At 42.5% G+C, this 26,617-nt stretch overlaps 1 protein-coding gene across 3 annotated transcripts in view; it reads right to left on the reverse strand.

The window, feature by feature from the left end:
• Positions 1–26,617, reverse strand: part of LOC134751198 (kielin/chordin-like protein) — a 45,359-nt gene that overhangs the window by 7,812 nt on the left and 10,930 nt on the right. For 2 of the 3 annotated variants that reach the window (XM_063686579.1, XM_063686578.1), the window contains exons 2-7: positions 13,816–13,887; positions 13,285–13,419; positions 12,976–13,089; positions 12,312–12,458; positions 3,775–3,885; positions 2,992–3,050 (exon numbers count right to left, since the gene is read on the reverse strand). In XM_063686579.1, the coding sequence (XP_063542649.1) occupies positions 2,992–3,050; positions 3,775–3,885; positions 12,312–12,458; positions 12,976–13,089; positions 13,285–13,419; positions 13,816–13,887 (638 nt within the window). Of the gene's footprint in view, positions 1–43; positions 205–663; positions 823–1,124; positions 1,743–2,991; positions 3,051–3,774; positions 3,886–12,311; positions 12,459–12,975; positions 13,090–13,284; positions 13,420–13,815; positions 13,888–26,617 lie in introns of those variants that run through there. The other variant, XM_063686576.1, reaches the window with a different exon arrangement.

The raw sequence follows: 26,617 nt of genomic DNA on the forward strand, positions 1-26,617 counted from the left end.
GAAACGAAATCGCAAATAAAAAATCATATACTACGTAGAGTTAACAGAGTTCTATAGGGAAATAAAAGAATAGAAATGTTTTATGTCGATAATTTATCACGCTTGATGCTATTTTATCTTAGTTTAGTGCGAATATATCTATTTAGTTGGTTTATTTTTGTTTTTGGTATTTTCTCCTTTTAAGGGCACGATTGGCTTCATTTCCTGTAACAAAAATATTCATATTTATTATCAGATTAAAAATAATAAATAGTTTGTGAAACAAATAGGGACATACGATTATCAACTGCTTGTTATTAGAAAAACGTTTATAAATAAGTTTTTTAACTCCGTACCGAGAAGCATCATCGGAAGCTCGTGTTGGCGGACCGGCACCGGTGAGTGGCCCGTTTTTAATCTATTATGTACTAGCGACCCACCCCGGCTTCGCACGGGTGCAATGCTGATGTATTATACATATAAATATTCCTCTTAAATCACTCTATCTTAAAAAAAAACCGCATCAAAAACCGTTGCGTAGTTTTAAAGATCTAAGCATACATAGGGACAGATAGACGGCAAGAAGCGACTTTGGTTTCTTCGGTTTTATACTATGTAGTGATGTGTCTCACGGAAGTTTTCTTGTGGAAGTAGTGGGCATAGTCTAAATAGCAATAAACATACGTGAAGTTCATGAAACACCTCTACATCTTCAGGCAGAGGACACGGTTTGTTCGTGCAGCTGAAGTCCGTGCCATCCGAGTTGCAATGGCAGGGGTTGCAGCCCACGTAGAACGTGGTGCTCGGCTTGCACACCGAGTGACGTTCTATGTGATCTTCACCCTGAAAATAGGTTTTTCGCTAACTGTACTTTTCTTTCAACAGGCCACTATTTCATCGAGGTAATTCTAACAAATCCAGACACAATAAGGTTGTGTTGTTTGTTACAGAGTTCCTATTGCCGTCTCTAGTGTGTGTACATCATCAGATCAGCTCGATGGTAACATAATATTGCATTGTCATCCAACCTACATATGTATGTGGAGTTTCAGCTCAAACGAATAAAGGGAAGTGGGGCTAATTTTGCTTGCAAGATGACCCAAACATACATACAAACATTGCAAGTTAAATAAAAGCTTACATACCTCATTTTCCATAAATACTTCAACTTCTTTATCCACATCTTTACCCCCCTCTTTACCATCTTTGTCCATACATTCGTTCTGACTACAACTATAACTCTGCCCGCTCTCCGAGCATTTGCAAGTGTTACAATCATCCAAAAATTCTTCATTTGGTTTACACGCTGATCTCTTAACACGGTGATCTGTTTGACGTTGATTAATATATGAAACATCCAATATTTCAACGTCTCTATTGGCGCCTAAAATATCAGATGCCGCTTTTTCTTTTTCGGTTATTTCATCGTCTTTAACTGTTGACCCATCAGATGTTTGCTCTTCAGTTTTTTCTTGAGTACCATGACTTAATAAAGCTTCTAATAATTCTAAATCTTCATCGAGAACGTTTGTGCTGTTATTCGCAGCAAAATCAGTCATAACTTGATCTGGTATTTGTATTGGTGTGTCAACATCATTATTATCGAAATCATCTAAATCTTTAAGATTTACTCCAGTGAGATCTTCATTTGGATCAGTAGTTGTATCGAGATCCTCAAAATTTTCGCTTATATGTTTCTGATCTTTGGCATCATATTCAAGTATATCATTACTGTTAAGATTTGGTACTTCAGGCAATTCGTTCTGAAAAAGTTACAAAACAATTTAATTTAGTTTTATGAAATGAAGGAAAGATTGTCCTCAAATGCGATTCAAACTTGCGGTTCTGAGACATCGGTTTAACGCTCTACCAATGGAGCTATTGAAGTTTACTCGATGGCGGTGAATATTTCCATAATATACTAATTAATTGCTCTACATCTTCAATTTTCAGAAAGTTTTCAAAAATCTGGATAAGTTATCGGAATATCAGAAAAAATAATCAAGAATAAAGGAAATTTCCAGTTTAGAAATGAAACGATTCTATCTCCATGCATTTCGCTTTTTTGATAACTTTCCAAAGATGTAAATTAAATGACTGTATTTATTAAATAATATCACATACCTGATGCATCAAGGTTCAACTGGTTTCCGTACACCAACGTTGTTTAACACAAAAAAAAACAGGTGCAATAAAAATGAACGTGGTAGTTAAACCTTTTATGAAAGTGTCAATCTTTCACCACGTACAGTCAGTCGCAGTAGTGGCTACGATTTATAAAAGAAGGTGTTCAGATAATTCTGAATACTACGCCTGTTTAGCTACTTCTGCTGATGACTGTACAGCACACACATCTCGAAGAAATCGGGGCGATTTTAAAAGTATCGATATTGTAAGATTTACAACAAATTAATGATAATTGGAGATCTGTTATAATATAAGTTATAATTGGAGATCTGTTATAATTGGAGATCTGTTATAATTGGGGATCTGTTATAATTGGATCTGTTATAATTGGAGATCTGTTATAACATATACATTTTTAACTCTATATATTTTTTGTTTTTCCTATGTACCACAACAATGTTTAAATGTAAAATGTATTCACGAATGCAGTGTCGATACAAACCCGATAGGGTTTCACAGCACTTTTCTGTCTGATGTAATGTAAGATTTTAATATAGAATAAAAAAATAAAAAATAAAGTTTTGCCCAGTGTTCATAAATGATGATAAATTATTATTTTTATCCTTTTAAACGCCATAATATTTTTTATAACACGTAAACTGTATTAGAAAGTATTAAGGATTATTCTATATTGGGACATTTGTCGGCTATGGCCAACTGTATCGTTATCACAGGAGTATCATAAATTACTGATGGCCTAACTAAAGCATCAAGTAAAATAAATATATGGATTCCGTGTTTTTTAAACATAAATTGGTGCACACCGGATGAAAATGAAATCCCAGTGCAACTTAAGATATTACATAAAATTATCGTTAGATTTACCGGTTCTGGGATTTCTGCTGTTTCAGCATCGCCTTTTCTGTCGTCGAAATGCATGTCACCTGAAATGTGTAAAAAGGCGTACTAACAGAGGTGTTTTAAATAAATAAATAATATATTCTAGCCAATATTCGAATTTAAACTATCGTGTGACATAATAACTTAACTAACTTAGCGAGCGCGAGTGACTAAAAATACTACGTCGGTGGCAAACAAGCATACGGCCCGCCTGATGTTAAGCAGCCTCCGTAGCCTATGTACGCCTGCAAATCCAGAGGAGTTAGATGCGCGTTGCCGACCCTAACACTCCGCACCCTCGTTGAGCTCTGGCAACCTTACTCACCGCATAGAGTAACTTATACTAGAGCGGTACTGTCATAGTAAATTTTGTAACCCCAGTAAATTCACTGCCATCTGTCGACACACTTTAAAACTAAAAATTAAGATTTATAAAAATACGATAAAATGTATTTAAATATAGATAAATGATTTTTTTAAATGCATTAATTATTTTTATGATTTTGACCCATGTTCTTTCACTGATATGCGTTAAAATTGTTAAATAACAAACGAAACAGTCAACGCCATCTATACGACAGTGGGCCAAAACCAGTGGCGCCCTCTGAACGAGAATCAAATTTTCTTGATTTTCGAGGCACGTTTTTTCCTTAGACTGTAAACATCTATTACGGAGTTATATCTATCTTTGCTCACCGGCAGGAACACTACAACACTATGAGTAGGGTCTAGTGTTATTTGGCGTATTTTTTCTATAAAAAGTCTTACTAGGAAGGGCCACGCAGCCCATCTTCGTGCACATGGCGCGGCCGGAGTTGCACCAGCACATGTTGCAGTCGTTCTTCCACTGGCTCTGCGGCGCGCAGCGCAGGAGTGCTTCTGGAATAATACGAGTATATGACAAATGAAGATTCATGTTTTGCAATTTTGAGAATTCGATTTTGTGAAGTAAATTCTCGTCTTGCTTTCGTACTACAATGACAGATCCATCGAATAAATTAGGCAAACCGAACTGTCATCTTAGTTAGCAGCTAGAGCTAAACCAAGAAAAGTCTGCAACGATTTTGATAGCATACGCAGTGCAAGTGTTATTTTAAACGTCAAACTTCTATGAAATTATGACGTATATATAACACTTGCACTGCGTATGCTATCAAAATCGTTGCAGACTTGTCTTGGTCTAGCTCTATAAAATTGAACAATAATACGACATATCAACTTACACCAAAGATCTCTCGGTGAAAAAAGTACGTTTTCGTGTGAACTTTTGACCTTTTGACCGCCATGTCTATTTTATATAAATACATAATGGGTTCATTTTAGCGACAAGCTGCGCTTCCTAGAGGTGTTTTTAGGGTTCCGTACCCAAAGGGTAAAAACGGGACCCTATTACTAAGACTCCGCTGGGGTGTAGGGGGGGGGTAGGTGCGTGGGTGCAGGTGTGCGACGCTGAACTCACAGTGCTTACCCCCTCAAGTCTATCATACCACGTCCCCGTCGTCCATGGCACTGCCGCCGCGGGCCATGGACGAGTCCACCCCACTTGGGTGGGCCGTACACCCTGGTAATACTGGTGGTCGGTCGGGCGTCGCACATTACATCTGCCCCGGGCCACCAGTAGCTAAGTATGAAGGCGACGTCATAACCCGCGAGGACCTAAAAACCCGAACGGGATATGACACACTCTGGAGATTCCAGTACGGCATGGCTAGTAATTTGATTTAGGTCAAATTGCTAGCTATGCTGTACGGATCTCCCAGTTCCGCTTAAGGTGTAGGTGACCTAAGCGGACTATACTCACCTACCTGCGTAAGTCCTGCGCAGTAGAGCGCCGTAAGCGGGGATGCAGGAGTCCTGGGGGCTGAGGCCTGCAGGGGGTCGGGGTTAGTTACCCCCTGTGGGCCAATACGCCCTTTTTGGTCCGAATTTCCGGCGAAACGGTAGCCCTGCAACTAGCCACTGCAGGGTATTGGACACGCGTCCCGTACGGTCGAGGTGGTACGGTCCGCTGGCAAGGTGTGGGGAGGGGCGTCCTCTGGGAGGATGCCGGGGGCTCGGCCATGCTGACGGGGCAAGGGCGCGTGGAACCACTGGGGGAGATGGGATCGTCTCCCACAGCCACGTGTCTGCAGCTCCCGATGTCGCGCATGAGTCCCACCTCAACACACCTATACCTCTTGGGTATTCCTGGTGTCCAAGTGACATCCCCAAAGGTGCGGGCTCCATGGAGGGTGGGAAGCTCGAGAGGTGAAATTACAGACAATAAAAAATGGATACATCTAGATCCCCAAACACCCCACTACCGGAGGGAAACGGCGCAGCTCCGGCTGTACTGGAAACCTCCACCCTACACTACACACCAAAGGGAGATGGAGCTGTCTCGACAGTTCCCCCCTCCACACAACACAATACACCAGAGGGAGATGGAGCTGTCCTGACAGTTCCCCCCTCCTCAACACGTGCCTACAGGAAGGCGGAAGCAACCCTGCCTGTAGGGACACCACACAGACACAGACACAACAGACCCCGTGGCGGCGCTGGCTCGACAGTACCGCCACCCAGGGGGCAGTCCGCATCGGGACGGAGAGCTGACGGGAAACCGAAGGCACGAAATCCTGATGCGTTCGTCCCCAGACCAGTAGGCTCAGGACCACAGCGTCCTGCCCTACTGCCAACGCCGGGAACATCCACGGGTGCTGTTCCGGCAGGAGGGAAACCCCCTGTCACGGAGCAGACCCCGGCGTTGGACCCCGTTTCCGCTCAGCTGGAGGCCGGATGGACCATTCAAGTGTCCAGAAAGGCGCGGAAGAAGAAACCCGGTAAGCGGGTGGAACTCCCTGTGCCTCCGCCTCCCACTGTTACGGCTGCGGCCAAGCCGCACAAGCCTAACAGTAAGCAGCGGCGGAAACTAAGGAAGCTGCGCCAAGCGGCTCTAAACACCGCCTCAGTGCCCCCACAAGGCGCCCCTGGGAAGGGAGAGACGCGGACAACAGCTGGACCACCAGCTACAAACCGTGCCCCCACCAAGGCAAAGGGCGCGCCAGGGACCAGGGCTGAAGGAGGGAGTAACCAGGGTGCCCGGTCGTCTGCCAAGAGGGCTCGTCTGGATGAGACCATATCTCCCAGAGGCGAGCCTAAGAAGCAGAGGACTGAAGCGCCTGGTGAAATCCTCCGCGCCGACTATGCGGAGGCTGCAAAAGCTGACCTGTTGGTGGCGGTGACCACTGCCACCTCAGGACACCTGACCCCACAGCAGTCGGACGAAGTCCAGAGGCAACTGCTAGCCCTTCTCTCGAAGGAAGCTAAGCAGCCCACCGAACGCCTTCCCGCAGGCCCGATCTTTAGGGGCAAGCCAACACTGGCTAACGGCTCCCTTAGGTTGTGGTGCGAGGACCAGGCCACACTGGCATGGCTCAAGCGCAGCGCGGCTACCATCACCCTCGATAAGGGGGAGAAGGTGGTGGTCAAGCGCCAGAGCGAGGTGCCCAAACGAGTACGCTGCGGCATCCTGTTCCCGGGTGTCTGGGAAGACTTCGGCGAAGTAGGCAGAGCCCTTCGCTACCAGAACCCGTGGGCGGAAATAGACCGCTGGCTGCTCAACCGGCGCGAGGTGCAGAGAACGGAAACGTTCGCTGTCGTCAGTGTTCCGGAAACGGCCGTGAAGCCCCTGATGGACCACGGGCGCCGGCTCGGCTTTATGCTGGGGTCGGTGTACGTGAAGTTCGAGGGGCAGCGCGGCAAGTTCACGGAGCAGCCGCCCGCCAGGAGCACTGTCACCACTGACGACAGAACCACTGCACCACCCGAGCCCATGGTCACTACCGAGGGGACGCAGGCACCTGTGGACGAAGTCCAGGTACCTGAGTCCCAAGCCCCAGCGCAGTCCGCTCCCGTCTCCGAGAAGGATGAAGAAGAACTTCTCCTTGTCTCCTCGGAGGATGAAGGGGAATGCGCGCAGGGGCTAGGTAAGCTGGCCATCGGCAAGGAGGAGGAACCGATGGAGGAGGGTGATCCCAGTAGTGGAGCTCCCTTCGCCGACTGGTAAGTTCCTCCAAGCCAACCTCCACCACAGCGAAACGGCGACGGCACAGATCCGGAAGTGGTTGGAGGTCAACACCACAGCCGTAATTCTGATCCAGGAGCCGTGGGTCAGAAGAGGCTCTGTCTGCGGGCTCCGTAACTTAGGAGGTAAGCTAACAGTCTACTCGGGTCCGGACAACCCCCGGGCCTGCATATACACAACTAATGATATACATGCGCAACCTCTAACGAGCTTCTGTTCCAGAGACCTGTGTGCCATAAGGCTGCACGGGGCGCAAGACTCCAGCCTGCAGGAAATGGTCGTAGCCTCTGTGTACATGCCGGAGGCGGACGACCCACCACCTCACGATATGACAAGGCTGGTCAACTACTGCGAAGAGGCGGGGCTCGAACTCATCGTGGCTACCGACTCAAACGCACACCACCCCCTATGGGGCATGGAGACAGGTAACGAGAGAGGTAAGAAGCTCGTCGAATACCTATTCACCACAAACCTTAACCTCCTTAACACAGGTTCACAACCGACATTCATAAACAGACGGAGCAGAACAATCATTGATCTGACCCTAGCGACCGAAGAAGCATCGAAACTCGTCTCGGACTGGCATGTATCGGAGGAGGTGTCGTGCTCAGACCACAGGTGGATTCGATTTGACATTCAGGTAAAAACACTCACAGCAGTACCAAGGCGGGACCCACGTAGGACGAATCGCGACCTCTACACCCTGCGTTTAAGCGCAGCATTGGAACAGCAGGGGGGTCCCCTCAAATTGGAAGGCACAGCGAGAATTGAAGAACAGGTAGACATCCTCACGAACACTATCCTGGATTGCTACCAACAGGCATGCCCATTATCCACCCCACCGACAGGAAGCGGAAGGAAGAACAACTGGTGGGGACCTGAGCTGGATAGACTCAGGCGCAAGATGAGGAGGCAACTCAACAGAGCTATGAACACTGGCGCCGACGAGGACTGGGATAACTACAAGTCCACCAAGGCCGCGTACAAAAAACGTCTCAGGTACAGAAGCACAAACTCATGGCGCAAGTTCTGTACTGACATTGAGACCACCATGCAAGCTAACAGGGTAAGGAAGGTCCTCTCCACCAACTCGACTATTACCTTAGGATCCCTGCGTAAGCCAGACAACTCTCTCACCAACTCACCGGAGGAAGCAGAGCGGGTCCTGGTGCAAACACACTTCCCGGACTGCGCTATATCGCACCCAGTGAGTCTGGGGGAAGAGGAGACTACTCCGACAGAGGACGAGTGGCTACAGACACACGAGGTAATCAGCCTGCAGCGCACGCAGTGGGCCATAAACAGCTTTGACTCCTTCAAGTCTTCAGGAACGGACGGGATCTTCCCTGCGCTACTCAAATGGGGCGGGAAGCATCTCACCCTGAAGCTGACCATCGTTCTGCGCGCCTGCCTGGCTCACAGATATGTGCCGAAAAGATGGAGAGAGGTCAAAGTGATCTTCATACCGAAACCAGGTAAAGGCGACTACTCGGATCCTAAATCGTTTAGGCCCATCAGCCTGACCTCCTTCATGCTGAAAACCTTGGAGAGGTTGTGCGACAGGTATCTGAGGGAGAGGGTGCTAAGTAATGTGCCCCTACATCCCAACCAACATGCCTACAGCCCTGGCAAATCTACAGAGTCGGCACTTCATGCAGTGGTAAGCAAAATCGAGGTGGCGATCAAAAGCAGGTCCATGTGCTTAGGAACCTTTATTGATATAGAGGGAGCTTTCGACAGGACCAGGTTCAGCAGCATAACAGCAGCACTGGTAAGGCACGGTGCGAATGCAGTTATGACCAAATGGATAAACAACATGTTGAGCCAGAGAGTCATCAAACTCGGGACAGGTGAGACACAACAGGCACTAGTGGCAAAGGGATGCCCCCAAGGCGGAGTCCTATCACCACTTCTATGGAACCTAGTGGTGAACGACCTGATCACTACACTAAACAACAATCACTACTACACGATCGGCTATGCCGACGACATAGTGATACTAACGAGCGGCAATCATTCAGGTACGGTGTGCGAGGTTACCCGCTCTGCACTAGCCATCGTGGAGCGCTGGTGCATTAACAACGAACTCACAGTCAACCCACGCAAGACGGAGCTGGTTATGTTCACCAACAAACGCAATTTGGGAAACTACCGCCTTCCCAAACTGTTCAATACAGAACTCCAACTATCTGCAGAGGTAAAGTATTTAGGGGTAATACTCGACAGCAAACTAAATTGGAGCAATCACTTAAACAGCAAAATTGACAAAGCTACAATCGCATTCTGGCAATGTCGTAGAATGGTTGGTAAAACCTGGGGACTAACTCCCAGGACAATTCTATGGCTCTACCAGGCAATCATACGACCAATAATAAGCTACGGCGCGATAGTATGGTGGCCACGCACCAAACTATCCACAGTGGAAGCTAGACTACAACGACTCCAGAGGCTGGCCTGTATGGCGGCCACGGGCTGCATGAGAACAACACCAACTGCGGCCCTGGAAGCCCTACTGGGCCTGCCGCCGCTGCACCTCTTTATACAACAGGAAGCGCTAGCTGCGGCGGTACGTCTCAAAAAATCTAATCTCTGGAGACCGCCTAGGGTGCCACACACCGAGATCCTCTACGAGGCCATAGGTAAGGAACCTCTAATTGAGGCGGTGACTGACAGGATACCCAGGCAATTCGTCTTCGACAAAAAGTACAAAATACAATTACAAGAAGAACCCCATGAAGGACTCAACCCAAGGGAGCTGAGAATCTTCACGGATGGATCAAAGACAAGGTCAGGCACTGGCGCTGGGGCATTCTCAGAGGACCTAAACATACACATCTCGACACCACTTGGTGCACATAACACAGTCTTCCAGGCAGAATGTATGGGCATCATAATGGCAGCACACGCAATCGTCTCAAGGAAAGTACTGGACTACCCCATCCGCATACTCTCCGATAGTCGGTCGGTATTACAAGCCCTGCAAAGTTATACTTTGACCTCAGGGCTAATCTACGAATGCCACAAAGCTCTATCAGAGGTATGTACCACCAATAGCGTAACTCTGCAGTGGATTAAAGGACACAGCAACTCGCGAGGTAACGATGCAGCCGACATATTAGCAAGAGGAGGCTCGGAACTGAAGGTGGCAGGACCGGAGCCAATCCTACCTCTGCCATATGCCTGGCTCCGGAACATGCTGCGACACAACACCAAGGTAAAACACCAACAGTATTGGACTAACCTAGGTACCTGCAGACAGGCGAAGGAAGCCCTCCCGACGATCAACCCAGGTCTGTCACGGAGGCTGCGACTGCTGAAGAGGCCACAACTCCGGCTACTAACTGGAGCCATAACTGGCCACGCCTCACTAAACAAACACTTACTAACCATGCGTGTTACAGATAGCCCCCTTTGCAGGGCATGCATGGAGGCAGAAGAGACAGCCGCCCACGTCATCCTCGAATGTCCAGGGGTGGCAGAATACCGGGCACAATACCTCGGTTCGCCGGGGTCTCTCCCAGAAGTCGTCGGCAACATCAAGGGTCTGCTAGGCTTCTTGGAGGAGTTGGGTTGGCAGGAGTAGTGCCGGCAACCCATCACGCAAAATAGGCGCATCGTAAGACGTCGAGTTGCGGAAACCTAGCCCGCGAACACCTATAACCTATAACTAAGACTCCGCTGTCCGTCCGTCTGTCTGTCTGTCTGTCACCAGGCTGTATCTCATGAACCGTGACAGTTGAAATTTTCACAGATGATGTATTTCTGTTGCCGCTATAACAACAAATACTAAAAAAGTACGGAACCCTCGGTGCGCGAGTCCGACTCGCACTTGGTCGGTTTTTTTTATTCAATGAGTAAGATTGATATTCGATTGACATTTTTGATATGCCAGCTCGCACAAGTGCCAAACAAACTGTTGGCGATAAATTTAACATTAACCCTTGATTATTGTTTGTCCCTAAGGGCCGCATGCAGCATTCACTAACCCGGGGTTAACCAGTTAAACCGGGAGCTACCATGGTTACCAGTACAATTTGACACTGGGTTAACGGGTTAATCCCGGTTTAATGGGACGGTGCAAGTGTCATTTTCACATTTCTGTTTGTTAAAAAGAGCCATAATGTAACAGAGATTTGTAAAAGGTCGCTAAAGGCTATTACCGTATTGCAACCCTATGAGGTACAGAACATTACGGCCTAAAGAATCTGGAATTTTCTGGATTCAACGGGCATTAGTAATGAACTTTAAAGGGCCGTCACAATAGATCAATGTTTGGTCGACGTGACACTCAACGGCCCACAACGCCCGAATAATAATAATAAAGGCTATTACCGACATCCCCGACGGACGGTGGCGGTCAGAGGTGAAACAAGAACCTCCACTCAGTATAATGCCATGGCAAGCCGCCATGGCTAGTTTTTAGTGTAGATCTCTGACTTTTTTCAAATAAAACGATTCGGACTCTAACTCGACCTAGACTGGGACTAAAGATTCGACCTGAACGTATTTGTGCATCAAGGCGCACTGTCTTTCAAAGAACCAATCACTTCGCCGTCCCCGCCCCTCACCTTTTCTTAAAGCCGGTATTCTGTGCTACTCTCACCTGTCTCCTGTCCGCCGGCCCTCTGGAGAGCAGACGCACTCGTTACATTGGCTCTGCCAAGTTGTGCCGGGAGCGCAGTCTACGCCTTTAGGTATAATTGTCTTCGACGGTGCTGTGTTATTATCTTATCTTATCTTATCTTACCTGTCTGCTGTCCAGGACAAGCCTTGTCCGTGCAGTACCGCCGGCCCTCTGGAGAGCAGACGCACCCGTTACATTGGCTCTGCCAAGTTGTGCCGGGAGCGCAGTCTACGCCTTTAGGTATAATTGTCTTCGACGGTGCTGTGTTATTATCTTATCTTATCTTACCTGTCTGCTGTCCAGGACAAGCCTTGTCCGTGCAGTACCGCCGGCCCTCTGGAGAGCAGACGCACTCGTTACATTGGCTCTGTCAAGTTGTCCCGGGAGCGCAGTCTACGCCTTTAGGTATAATTGTCTTCGACGATGCTGTGTTATTATCTTATCTTATCTTACCTGTCTGCTGACCAGGACAAACCTTGTCCGTGCAGTACCGCCGGCCCTATGGAGAGCACACGCACTCGTTACATTGGCTCTGCTAAGTTGTGCCGGGAGCGCAGTCTAAGTCTTTAGGTACAATTGTCTTCGATGGTGCTGTGTTATTGTCTTATCTTATCTTACCTGTCTGCTGTCCAGGACAAGCCTTGTCCGTGCAGTACCGCCGGCCCTCTGGAGAGCAGACGCACTCGTTACATTGGCTCTGCCAAGTTGTCCCGGGAGCGCAGTCTACGCCCTTAGGTATAATCGGCTTCGACGGTACTGCTTCTGCTGAAATGAGAAACGTTTGTGACAGAATCAAGGCTACATCGGATGCGTATGCAGTACTAGCAATAACCCAAAGAGAATATACAAAAATTGCAAAGGTCCCATTGAATGTTCTAGGTGTTTTTTTATGACACTTAAAGTAGACGTAAATATTAAATGAAACAGTTGTCAACAGTTAAGAACAATGAGTAACAATCCCTAATCTGAACGCGAAATCTCTAAGTGTAAACTTGCATGAGAATTTTCTCATGAAAGTTTCCAGAAATTTTGGATATTTTGAGAATGTTCCGCAACTTGAATGTATTGCTAGCTATGCAGTAAGTCTTCATCTAGGTACCTGCATAGTGTATCGCTTGCTTTGCGGAAATACTCTTAGGGCCAGTGTTGGCCGGCGCAAGGCCTGGATTTACGCAAAGCAAGCGATACACTATGCAGGTAGATGAAGACTTACTGCATTTTCTTTGGCGGTCAAAGGGCGCGTTAGCGTCATGTATGTATGTAGTAGGAACTAGACACTTACTAGTTACACTCGCACATTCCATGATAGTGCAAATACCCAGTCCGTTCTCCAGGCAGCGGCACGTATTGCAGTCGCGCCCGAACGTAGTGTTAGGTTTGCAGCGGATCGGCTCCTCTGTAAAACATGGTTTATGCACTTTATGTATAATTCGGTCACCAGAGGAACTTGCCCACATTAAACTTTGGTCTTGCACCGCCACTGCGGCGAGCCATAGTATTTTGTCAACCTTTAATTTTTAGAGAGAGGTGAAAAGGGTGACACTCGGGCGTGAACCTAGGCAGTAAGCTTGTCGAATGCTTACCTACTTACCGATAGAATCGCACCCGGACTGCCGTACGCACTGCGCCTCGCCCGCCACGCAGCGGCATTTGTGGCAGTTGCTGTCCCATTCGCTGCCTGATAGGCACTCGGCAGGCGCGTCGGTTGAACTCGGCCGGCGGATATCTGAAAAAGGAATTGCAATTTTAACTTCGTAAAAAGCAGGAAATTCTCATATGACAGCTGATGTTTACGAGGATTCATGTAATTTTAAGACCCTATTGCTTGTTTTACCCTGCCTTTATCCCCTTCATTTAAGTGATCTAACTCCTTTGGCCCTATTTGAAAAATAAGGCCCGAGAAAATAGTGCAGTCCAAAACGTTTAAAATCTTTGACATACGCAAAAGCCTATTTTAAGCAAGTAGGCATTCTTTCAGAGATAAATTATTTATGTTATAAAACTGATAGTGCTATTAATGATGAGGTATTAATAGTACGTTCGACAATTGGATCGATAAATAGCCTATTTATAAACAATAATAATTTTAGATAATATTTATCAATAACTTGCCGATACATACCGATTTCTTGTTGTTCTACTTCTTGTGATAGTTGCGAAGAGCACGCATCGTCTTCTGGTAAACATTTGAGGGCTGGAAATAGAAAAAAGCATATTATAGTTTGTCAAAGGACTGTCTCATTTCAAACATAGACAAAGAGAATCATACTATCTTTGTCTTACACTAGTACTAGCACCCAAAAGAAAAGGATGAGTATAGTTTTTTTGTTCCTATTTACTGACAAGATTTGCTTGACCAACTATACTACATATATAAATAGATACATTTAATTTAAACCTTACAGAAAATCATTCAATAAGTCATAGGGCGTCCGCTAACCGGCGCGGACGCGTGCGACGGTTTTTAATTTTACCTACAATGGCGCCCGCGTGCGTGCGCCCGCTCCGTGCACCCGCGCCAGCTCACACAGCATAGCACAGAAGTTTATAATGTAGTCCACAAGGTAGCAAACCCTACAACGCGCAAGGAAGCTTACGTCAAGTGTAGGGGGCTGTAGCTACAGATATCTATGCTGCGTGAAGTTTCCTAGCAGTTGGAAAAGTTTTTTGAAATTTCTGCAACATTTCACAGGAATAAAAGAAATTTTTATTTTGGAAATGGAAAATAAATAATTAAAATAAGTAATTTGTACCGTTGCAAAAATTCGCAAACAATGTTGGAAAAACAGTCCGTACACATATTCATCTTAATCCTTCAGAATAAGATCGTCAATTAGTATACCGTGCAGTGATTAGTACGCCGCAACTGTCAAACCAGCCAGGGTGACCAAGCTTCGGACAGTTCGGGGCTCGAAGGCTCGAACAAACATCCTACAGAGCCTTGAATCCATTGGTTATACTCCTAATACTTAGTGGTTATAAAACCCACAGGATGGGCCCAACTACCATAGGGATGGTCATGACGCGGGCGCCCTAATACAACCATGACAATTTTGTAACATTATCTACAGTATTGTGTATGTTTCAAATCTGTCTAATCTTTATCACAGCACGGGTTGCATAGATACCTTTCTTTATCTCAGCTGGGGTACATTTTACAAATATAAAACATCACTGACCAAACAAAACGCCCCTCGACATGGTCAAGCGGGCGTCAAACGTCATTTTGTATAGGTATAACTTAAATGGGTTATGTAATTTAATTAATATGAAAATTTCGTCTTTGTCCTCGCAAGTGTTTTTAAGAACGTCGTATGAAACATGTGTGCATTGGTCATTACACACATCGGCTTTCTTATAGCTCGCGCGTACAATATCGCCTCGTGTGTAATAACCAACATAGCACACTTGTATCACATTGTACTATTGTAGCTTTATAAAATGGGGTCCAGGACTTTTGTAGAGACTTGTCCTGCCATGGTCGGAGGGCTGATGGTCACCGCACGTCCACACTTGCCCTCTAGCCTCTACAATTATTGCAGTTCTATTATTAGACGAGCACAATTGCCCGAGTGATCGGGCGCCTTTGGGAGAATGTAAGAAACGATATCGTTTTACAATCATGCTTAGGACATACTGAATTCATCACAAAATCTATAGTATATTACATACCTAGATCTCGATACGATATATTTTGACGACCGGTCTGGCCTAGTGGGTAGTGACCCTGCCTGCGAAGCCGATGGTCCTGGGTTCGAATACCGGTAAGGGCATTTATTTGTGTGATGAGCACAGATATTTGTTCCTGAGTCATGGGTGTTTTCTATGTATTTAAGTATTTATATATTATATATATCGTTGTCAGAGTACCCATAACACAAGCCTCTTGGGCTTACCGTGGGACTTAGTCAAACAAAAACGTCACTTTTGACACTGACAGATACTATCGGCCATACTAATATGGATCGGCCATATAGTATCGAAATCGAATTTTTTAAGTTCATTAAAATTAGAATCAGGCCGTCAGATCACATGGAATTGTCGGCCGAGGAGAAGCCGAGGTGTACAAAGATATTAGAGTTAGACCAAGATAAGTCCAACCACCCAACAACTAACGATTATGATACCACACGCACTGCAAAGTTTGACACTTGCACTGCGTGTGCTATCAAAATCGTTGCAGACTTATCTTGGTCTAACTGTATCTTAGGCTTTCTTATTTACATGCCTACACTACACTACATGCATGGATAAAGTACGTAAATCAAGCTTTAAAGCCCGTTTATTTATTGATCCACATGAAAGTTTTTGACCCTTAAACAATTAAGATATCTGTTTAGACTATACCAACTTAGAACAAGCTAATGCTGTGCCCTTATCTGTAAGGTATTAACTTCTTAGAAACTGTCGCTTGCGTTTGTATCATTAATTGTACTCGTAATTTGAAGGTCCCAGTTTTTGGGTTTTTCACATAACTTTGCATCTTAGCGACATGACTACTTACACAAAACGAAAGGTGATTAAATTTGCTACAAGTATAATTTTGTAACATTTTGAATAATTTTTGAGATATCCTCTATTGAAAGTTTATTTGGGGCTGAAGGAGGCAGTTAACAACCTGAAGACTGCTAGGTTTCGTGGGGGAGCTGAACTGGGGTGGTTAGAGTAGCGCTACCTCGTTTTTCACGCAAAATAGGCACAATGGTTGTCGATTTGACGAAAGCCCAGAAAAAACAAGTCAACTCGTAGCTAAACAGCACTCCTACTCTTTTGGTACGCGATATCTCTACGATGCGACATGGTAATCGCTTCCTAGTAACGCACAGTGGTTCTTGTTTAGGCGTTATCTTACTACCCTGACCTCCGATCAACCGTTATTCATTCGAATTTAATTATTTAAAGTTAGTTAAAATAGTAGGATTTTTAACCGAGGTTTGAATGTAACCCATTTCACCCTCGAACTATTGGCGCTCTCTCTACGATCGAGCGTCAAAATATCTCTAATGCAAAGGGTGCTTTCACTCTACTTTTCATTTCGACTAGACACCTATTAGAAACTTAAATTACACGTATATTGACAAAATATATATAATTAACACAAAACTTAAGTTGCTGATGGTATAATTAAACCATCAGCCGTAAAAGTGCATAAATTTATCAATGAATTCATTCATAATTTTTTCATGCACTTTCGCAAGCTCACTGTACTTAGTATGGTTTTGCCATAGGTACATACTAATACTAAGTTAAATCATGTATGGTAATAGTCACGTGACTCTTCGTAGTATCTGTCATCTCGATACATTTTTTAGGCTTCGCAACCCAAAGGGTAAAAACGGGACCCTATTACTAAGACTCCGCTGTCCGTCTGTCTGACTGTCACCAGGCTGCATCTCATGAACCGTGATAGCTAGACAGTTGAAATTTTCACAGATGATGTATTTCTGTTGCCGCTATAACAACAAATACTAAAAAGTACGGAACCCTCGGTGCGCGAGTCCGACTCGCACTTGGTCGGTTTTTTTTGCTACGCTTTGTGTCTCTCTGTCACTCTTTCATATTAGTGCGACAGTGACAATTGCGTTTCGTTCGCTACGGAGCGTAAACGATTGGCATGTTGGCTAGGCCTCCTGCTAGGCCTCCTGGGTATTTAAGATTGACGTGGGCTGTATGTTATCACAGACGTCAAAATTCAACATGTGCCAACCACTCTAATCAAATACGTTATATTATACAACAGTGACCAAAGGCACCCAAAGGGCACCAAAGGGTAATAACGTAGAATGAGTCATTGTTGATATGACCGCCACGGGGTCAATTGTCAATTCAATAGTCTTCTATGAAATGGATATACCTTGTTGTTTTGATGACGACTTTAAGGAGTATAAACAATATACTATAAACATCAATAATACGTCACAGTAACTATACTGAGCCATCAATCAATGTCGTGAAGTCGTGATCAATCATACTGACAAATGCGGTTTAATTCACAAATTTGTAGTCAACAACTTCCGAGGGAGGGTACTGTATCTATCTTTTAATTTTTATTTGTCAGCCCATCAGCCGAAGGCCGAAGGCTTAAGTTTTTCAAGCGAATTTGAATGTAGGTATCTATAAGGTCCCATAAAATTTATCTCAGTTGTGTCATAGGGTATATTAAAATTGCTTGCGAATCCTAATGGATTTTTAATTTGGTTTTATTTAGGTGGATACGTGGTTCTATACATTCGCAGACATATATTATTTTTAAATAAATACGCCTGAATCGTGGATAGTTATTTATATGTTTTAAAAGGGAGCAAAGTTATTGTTTAAAAATATAAACAATGTCACCGTGGAAATATAGGTACGTTTTGGCAAGTGTTTACCGTTTACTAGAAATGTGGGAACTGGAGCATCATGGAATAGTTATTTTTTAATACAGTTGCTCAAAAAGTGCTACTTTACGTAGCTGTTTAGCGTGCGGAAAGTTGGTTGTCGCGAACTAGTGCTTTTTACTTTCCAATTTTTTTTAAATTTATACTTGTTCCAATTCATGACTACTTATTGATGAGTGTTAATATTAGTTTCATTTAAACGTCGTAATCAACACAGAAACCTACTATTAATGTATATATTTATATTATTTCATATTTTATTACTTACTTCTTCATCATTATAACACGTTTATTTTTTAATATTGAATATTTAAAAACCGTTTTAAATAAGTTGTCTGAATGGAATGGAATAGCTATGGAAGGTAGAGGTAGGGTAGGAATAGCTGCCGAAACGCCTGTCAAAGAAGAGGCGTTTTTTCTTACTGCAAGCTAACTTTCCAAAGGCAACATTCGATATTGTTTTTATTCGTTACTTGTTGTTTTTCTTATTTTTTCGCAACTGTATTAAAAAACGTCGTTCGATACACTTGCGGAAATGTCATTCTTCAGGTATCTCGATACTCGTCTAGTATTAGTGACATACTTTCCGCACTAGCATCGAAATGTACTATTACCATAATGTCATTTTACTCTTTCTAATTTTGGATATGAATATAGGAAGAAGCAAGACAGTGGCAAGCTCACTTCTAAACCTAGCATTTGCTCATCGTCAACAACAATTAAATGCTTAGCAATTAGTGCTTACAATTGTATTGTGGGAAACGGACATGAACCGCAATTGACTATAAATAGTTGTAGCTTCCTAGTCGCTTACGATATGTGGTCACGGAGGTTTTGAAATTGAAAGATGGTGATGAAACGATTATTTTTACACCCGGATGGACTGTGGTGTAGATAGTATAGCAACTTATTAATAAGTAATTAATCAGCCTATATACGTCCCATCCCACTGCTGGGCAAAGGCTTTATGCGCGAGATAGCTTGGGCTATAGTCCACACGCCGGCCCAATGCGTGTAGATACACATACCTACACCTTTGAATATTTTTGCAGATATATGCAGGTTTCTTCACGACGTTTTCCTTCACCGAAAAGCTAGTGGTAAATATCAATATCCCGTACATAAGTTCCAAGAAACTCATTGTTAGGAGTCAGGATTTTAACCCGCGATCTCCGGATTAAAAGCCAGACGTCAGCCACCTTTTGAAACCTGTGCTCTTCTGTGTAATAATGTGCATATTACAGAACAATCTCAAAACTTCCGCAATCTAGGAAACTTTCATGAAAATTCTCATGTTAGTTTCCACTTAAAAAGACCCCGTTCAGATTAAGGGATTACCTATTCCTTAATGTGTTTCATTTACTATTTACGTCACTCATTGCCGTCTATTTCAAGTGTCACAGAAATTAAAACTACCTAACTGTAAGATGGTTTGGCAATAAACGTGCAGAAAAAATACCTAGAACATATCATGGGATCTATGCAATTTTTGAATATTCTCTTCGACTTCGGCACAATACTACCTCTCTGTGGGGTCACGATGCCTCCGGCTCTAAAAGGCGCGAGGAGTTGCGAAACTTTACTAGTAAAGTAGAAAAGGATACCTAGAATATTATGTCATGGAACATTGATTTAAACTTTCACGATTTTTACTCATTATACCAAGACCGACCAACCACGCCAACCAACCAAGTTCTAAGTGACCAAGTGCGGGTAGTTCGAAAAACTCGCGCGCCTAGAAGATGTTGATGTCAACTTTAGCCAGCTTCTCCGAGACCACGGGGACAACCCCGTCCTCGAAACGTCGGAGGTAAATTTAAAACTTATTATTCATTTCTCATGCTCTGAAAGATTAGAGGAACGAGCGCCGTGCGAGCCTACCGTGATAACTTGTGTTAAACCGTCTCCGTAAATAAAAAATCAAAATAGTGTAAAAAGCAATCGCCGCGTATAAAGCGTGATATAATATTATAGACATACTAAAATGTGAACGATATGTGAAAAAACTGTGAAGATTGGAGGCTTAAGTTAGAAATAATCAACAATCAAAATTTAAATCTAGTGATACCCGTCAAGACACAGTGTAACACAGTGCGCATTTGGTGGAACGGATCGGGTTCTGTGCCGTCCGTGTCGATCGGTGAGTCATCGGAGCGAGCGCAGGGCCGCTCTAGCACTGCCCGGCACCGTGCCTATTTGTTGGAAAGAGTCGCGTTCTGTGCCGTCTGTGTCGAGCGCCCGCGCCGCGCTATAGATAACCGACTTAATATTGTATTGAATCGATAGTATATTTAAAATGAGTTGTTTAGCTTGCGAATTGAAAATTGAGAGAGGAGAACTATTGAGTTGCTCAAAATGTAAAGATTGTTATCACTTTAAATGTTTCAACTACACCTCGGCCTTTTTAAGGGAGCATGGAAATGAGTTGAGAAAGATTTGGACATGCCCTAAATGTGATAACATAACGCGCAGACGTCGCGACGATAACACACCTGCGTCCCCTGCCGGCCTCGCCGGTCTGAGACAACATATGCATGCTTTAGAAGATACAAATATGTCATTGGATGAAAGTAACGTTTCATGTTTGGGGGACACATTGCCTACCGACATCGTGCATAAGGAGATGTTGATGGAAAGCGGCCTGCAAAGCAAATATGAAAATTTCGACAATAAAAGTTGCAAAATATCAAACCAAAACGAAATAACAGCAACTATTCTTACAGAACTTAGAAGCTTTCGCTCTCAAATCACAGTCAAACTAGAACAACAGGAGCAAAAGTTCACCAGTCTCATTCATAAAATAGAAACTAGTATATACGAATTAAACGATAAATATACGACCTTGAAAAATGACATCGACAACATTAAAACCATCACGGACCAAAATAATATAGAAACGGGCAATATTCGACTGTTAACAACCACGAATATAAATGACACAAACACAAAAATCACAATTTTACAAAAAGACTTGGCATCTTTAAAAGAGCATACTCATAAGCTAGAACAACGCATCAACAACCCTGCTACCTATTCCAATGTTCTTAAATCAAATGTTGCAGTTGAAAATAATATCTCATCTAATAATATAAGCATACATTCCGAACGCCCGAAACAATTACTTAAGCCAAGTAGCGCTAATTATTCGGAAAGCGCAAGGCGACTTGTCCTGTATGGTTTAAATGAATTTGATCATGAATCGGAATCTACATTAATCGACCGAATTGTAAGAGTCTTTTATGATATTTATAATATTGATTTATCACTACAAATCGAAGAAGCTCGACGAATGGGGCGCAGAGGCCCAAGGCGACCAGTTGTTATGGAGCTTTTAAGTAAAAGAACTACAAAATATATTATAGAAAATGCTATCTACTTTAGAAACACAGGTTTATATGTGTCGCAATTCTTAGACCCAGAGAGCTTGCGAAGCAAGAAAATACTTAGAGAGAAAATGCAAGAAGCTAGGCGAAGCGGACAAAGAGCAATGCTGAGAAATAATAAATTATACATAAATGGAAGAGAAGTTACAGTGCCACCCCTAAGAAATGACATACAGAGAGAATCCCAAAGTATATCATTAAATACACAAAACGTAACATGCAACGACTACAACGCAGAACCGGTACTCCAGAGTAGAGTTGTGCCGTTCCCGGTAACATTCCCCATTTTGTATGGGGAATGTTACCGAGCGAGAAATTTCCCCATACAAAATGGGAAATGTTACCGGGAACGGCACAACTCTACTCCAGAGCCACGTCGAAGAAGAGCCACAACAAACACCACTAACAACCCACTCGCAACCACCAGCGCCATCTGTCAAAACTTTTCGTCCATAAACCGAACCAATCAGCGATACTGTACCAAAATATGTGTAGTGTGCGAAACAAAATTCACCAAATTGAGTCTCTTATAGATGATAAGCCGTCCATTGAAGCTTTTTGTATATCTGAAACCTGGATAACTATGTCAAAACTTGATTTATTAAAAGTAGAGGGCTATAATCTAGCGAGTTCTTACTGTAGGTCAACCCACGAAGGAGGTGGAGTATGTATATTTTTAAAGGATACTGTAGAGTACATAGAGTTAGCAGATATAAGAAAGTTATCCGTAGAATGTATTTTTGAAACTTGTGCAATTGAAATTCGTAACCCAAATTTAATATTAATTGTTGTATATTGGCCTAACAATTCAAGAAAACCCGACATATTTTTTGAACAACTAGATAAGCTCTTACAACTCGTAAATATAAAATACAGTAAAAAAAAGGTTATTATCGGAGGAGACCTAAACATTGACGTTCTAAAAACAACAACCCTATCTCAAAACTTATTAAATCTCTTTCGAAACGCAAATTTTCACCAAAACGTAAGAGAACATACTAGAATAACGCCAAATTCACAAACATGCTTAGATATTTTATTTACAAATTTTGGTATAAAAGATACTGAAATTGAGGTAGTTGAGCTAGGTTTTTCGGACCATCGAGGAGTTTTAGTAACCTTGCAAAGCATATCGGATAAGACAAAAGCTCAGCGAAGTCAATACTCATATGTATCCCGTCTTTATACTGAAAATAACATTAATAAATTTAAAACAGAACCACAAAATACAGATTTTGCATCTTTATTTAACCCTCAAAGTACCATAAACGAAAACTTTGACCGATTCCATGCAAAAATTAAAAACCTACTTGATCAATGCATTCCAAAAAAACCGTTCAAACCAAAACTCAAACCTAAAAGGCAATGGTTAACCCGGGGATTGAAAGTTTCATCAGAACACAAACGCCAACTAAAAATATTAATCAATCAAGGAGGCGACCCAGTTTTAAAACAGCATTTTAAAACATATGATAAAATTCTAAAACGAGCAGTATATATATCAAAAAAAATTAACAATATTAATAAAATTAATAAATCCAGAAATAAGGTAAAAACAGTGTGGCAAATTATTGGCGAACAAACTAATAAAGCCAAAATAAAAAAAAAAAGAAAATATGAGTCTGAACATAAATGGTAGTATTATAAACGATCCGCAACTAGTGACGAAAACATTTAATAATTTTTTTGCTTCCGTAGGATCAACTACTGCTAATAGTACACCGCGCGGCCGCCCGGTCATTAACCAAACCACCAACACATTTTTCCTGTCGCCGGTACATCCCTGCGAGACATTTAAATGTATTAAACATTTAAAGAATAAGAACAGCTATGGAATTGATGAAATTCCCCCTTCACTTGTCAAATTATGTGCCACCGAGTTAACAAATCCTCTTACAGACTTGATAAATCAGTCATTTTCCTCAGGAATATTCCCAGAGAGCCTTAAAACCTCACTAATAAAACCAATACACAAAAAAGGAGACCACTCAGACACCCAAAATTATCGACCCATTGCTTTGCTCAATACTTTTTCAAAGATTTTTGAATCCATTATGGCGAATCGACTCACATCATTTTGCAACAAATTCAACGTGTTTGATGAACGACAATACGGATTTAGGAAACAAAGATCTACTACCCTAACAGTATATAAATTTGTTCAAGAAGCCTTAACATTAATTGACAATAAAAAATATGCGTTCGGGTTGCTCCTAGATATGAGCAAAGCATATGATCGAGTCCGACATGATATACTTATAAATAAACTATACGGAGTAGGTATTCGTGGTACTGCGTATGAATGGTTCAAGTCTTACCTCAGGAACCGCCAACAAATAGTCGAAATAGAGTTCTACAATGACAATACTAAAACATTATCTAAAGTACGATCATCCACTATAAAAACAAGTTGCTCTATCCCACAAGGTAGCGTATTAGGTTGCATCTTATTTATACTATATATAAATGACTTACCTAAATTACTTGACACTATTAATATCAAATCCCTACTCTATGCAGATGACATCTCTATCATATTCCCTAGCACGAATTCCACTGAAGTTATTAATACCCTAGATACCATATTTAATACTGTTTTACCTTGGCTTGAAGAACATAACCTAATTATAAATCTGCAAAAAACGAACTTAGTTCAATTTAGACCCCACCAAAGATTAGCGTTACAAATTAATTATTCATACCAATCACAAAATCTTGAACTCACCAGCACCTGCCCACTACTCGGCTTGAGCATCGATGAAAACCTTAACTGGAAAGCCCACATTGATAAAATCTCGGCCAAAGTATCAAGTTTTGCGTATGCGCTCAAGCAAATATTATTAAGCACCAATCTAAAAACTGCTGTATCTGCGTACCATGCTTTTGCCCAGTCATGGCTCCAATATGGCATAATTTTGTGGGGAAATAGTGTAAACGTTAGTGACCTATTTTTACTACAAAAAAGATGCATACGAGTTCTAGCCAAGACAACAAGTGAAGAAAGTTGCAGACCACATTTCGCGAAATTAAAAATACTCACCCTCACATCCTTATACATCTTGGAAACTTGTAAATTTGTGCGAAAATACGAAGACTTATTTAAAATCCAAAACCCCAAACCACGACTACATAACTTACGTTATCGAAATAAACTTGTGCAAGCAAATCCAGCTAACCTCCAAATGTTCAGTAAAGGCCCTTACTCAATGTCCATTCGAATTTATAACCACGTCCCTCAGTTTATAAGAAATGAAACCAAATATTATAATTTTGTAAACAAGCTCAAGAGCTACCTTCTAACTGAATGCCCATACACCCTACAAGAATTTATGAATAATTAGACAAATAATAATAATAATGTACTTAATAAAAATGGAGCATGATAAATGTAATAGTGATATAATAATATAGACAATGTATGATTTTAATTATTGTAATACTATAAATATTTGATTTTAATTATCTATTCTATTTGTTATTGTTGTTTATAGATTTATTTTATAAGACTACCTTAGAAATAAGTAGATATAAAATGTTGCTACGCCCTAGTAGGGTCCATGATTGTACTCACTTTATTTTAAGAACATCTGTAATACCATGGTTGCAACGAATAAATGAAATGAAATGAAATGAAAGAGGGTCATTGTTGTTCTAAAAGGTGTGCAGAAAATGATACGTGTCTGCACTAGAGCATTTTACGTTCGAAGTACGTTTTTTTTGCGATAAGCAATGAAATTTTGAGTTTAAATGGATTTGTTATACAATTTCCATTTTGATATTTAACTCCCCATTCCATAAATAACGATACTTTTGCCTAAATTGTTAATTGAAAGTTCCCTCAAGAAATACTGTAAAATTTATACATAGTCATGTTTTTTAAAAATCACATGCGTTTTACTTTCCTCGTATTCGAAATGAAAAGTAGAGTGTTTAACTCGGGTGAAAGGCATCATTTCAGCCTCGGACTATTGGCGCTCTCACTGCCTTCGAGCGCCAAAATATCTCGGCAGATATGAGTGCCCCCCTTACGGCTTACGGCGGGAGAGTGAGTGCATCCCTTTGTTAACAATCTACTATAACGCGATTAATGTCATAGGTCAATAAAAGAAAAGCCTTCCTTTTATTTTGGTTTGACTAGGATTTCGTTGCATCCAGGTTCGAGTTAAGTATCGATGTACCTCTGTACATCAAACTATATTAACTATACCACTTCGAGGTCCTTCACCGTGGTTCCATTATAACCGTATTTCCCACACAACTTATCAGCAGGAGCGCCACAAAAGTTTCTACCACGTCACGTCACATATCAAAGGTCGAGCTTCATTCATACTAAACCAACTTATCTCGACCATCGCCGAGGCCGCCCCGAACCCATTTTAATACGCATTTTGTACATGTTTACTTTATTTTCAGGGTTTCACCGGCGGTAAAGTTATTTTTGTTTTCATTGGGTTATCATTAGGATGATGTCATGTCAGATGTAATTACGTCTACGTCGGATGTTCCTAAATTATCTTTTACTACTTTCCATTGACGCGTGCTGACTTGAGATTGAACTGAAATTGCGTTGAAACCTTTGCTCTTAGCTTGATTTAATTAACAAATGGCTTAAAGCTAGGAAATTACTAGTAGTAGAAAACAAAATATTACAAAAACACCATTCTCCCCTATCTCCGAAGCTTACCAAAGAAAAATTATGAAATTTGATTAAATTATCTTAAACCTAAATTTTACATAACATTAACATTGTCATAAGTCATAAATATCACGGGAATAATATAAGTAATAAGTGTTATAAAATAAATATAAAACTAAAACTAACTACAATTATAATAACTAAAACTAAAAATTAAAAATACATATCAAAATTTTGTGCCCTTGGTAGGGTGCCCATCACGCAGGCAGCGTTCCCGCGCTGGATTGCTATAATTGTGGGGTAGGGGGGCACGGGGGCTCCACACGGCGCTCAGCGAACGCCTAAGGGAGGTCACAGGTGACCCTCGCACGGGCGGCTTTCTCACGCAAAGATTGGGGATAGCAATCCAGCGCGGGAACGCTGCCTGCGTGGTGGGCACCCTAAGGGCACATAATCTTTAGTTATTATAATTGTAGTTAGTTTTAGTTTTTAACTGGAATAATATAATCATACCTCCTATTACAT

Source organism: Cydia strobilella, chromosome 21 (genome assembly GCF_947568885.1).
Source record: "Cydia strobilella chromosome 21, ilCydStro3.1, whole genome shotgun sequence".
NCBI lineage: Eukaryota > Metazoa > Arthropoda > Insecta > Lepidoptera > Tortricidae > Cydia > Cydia strobilella.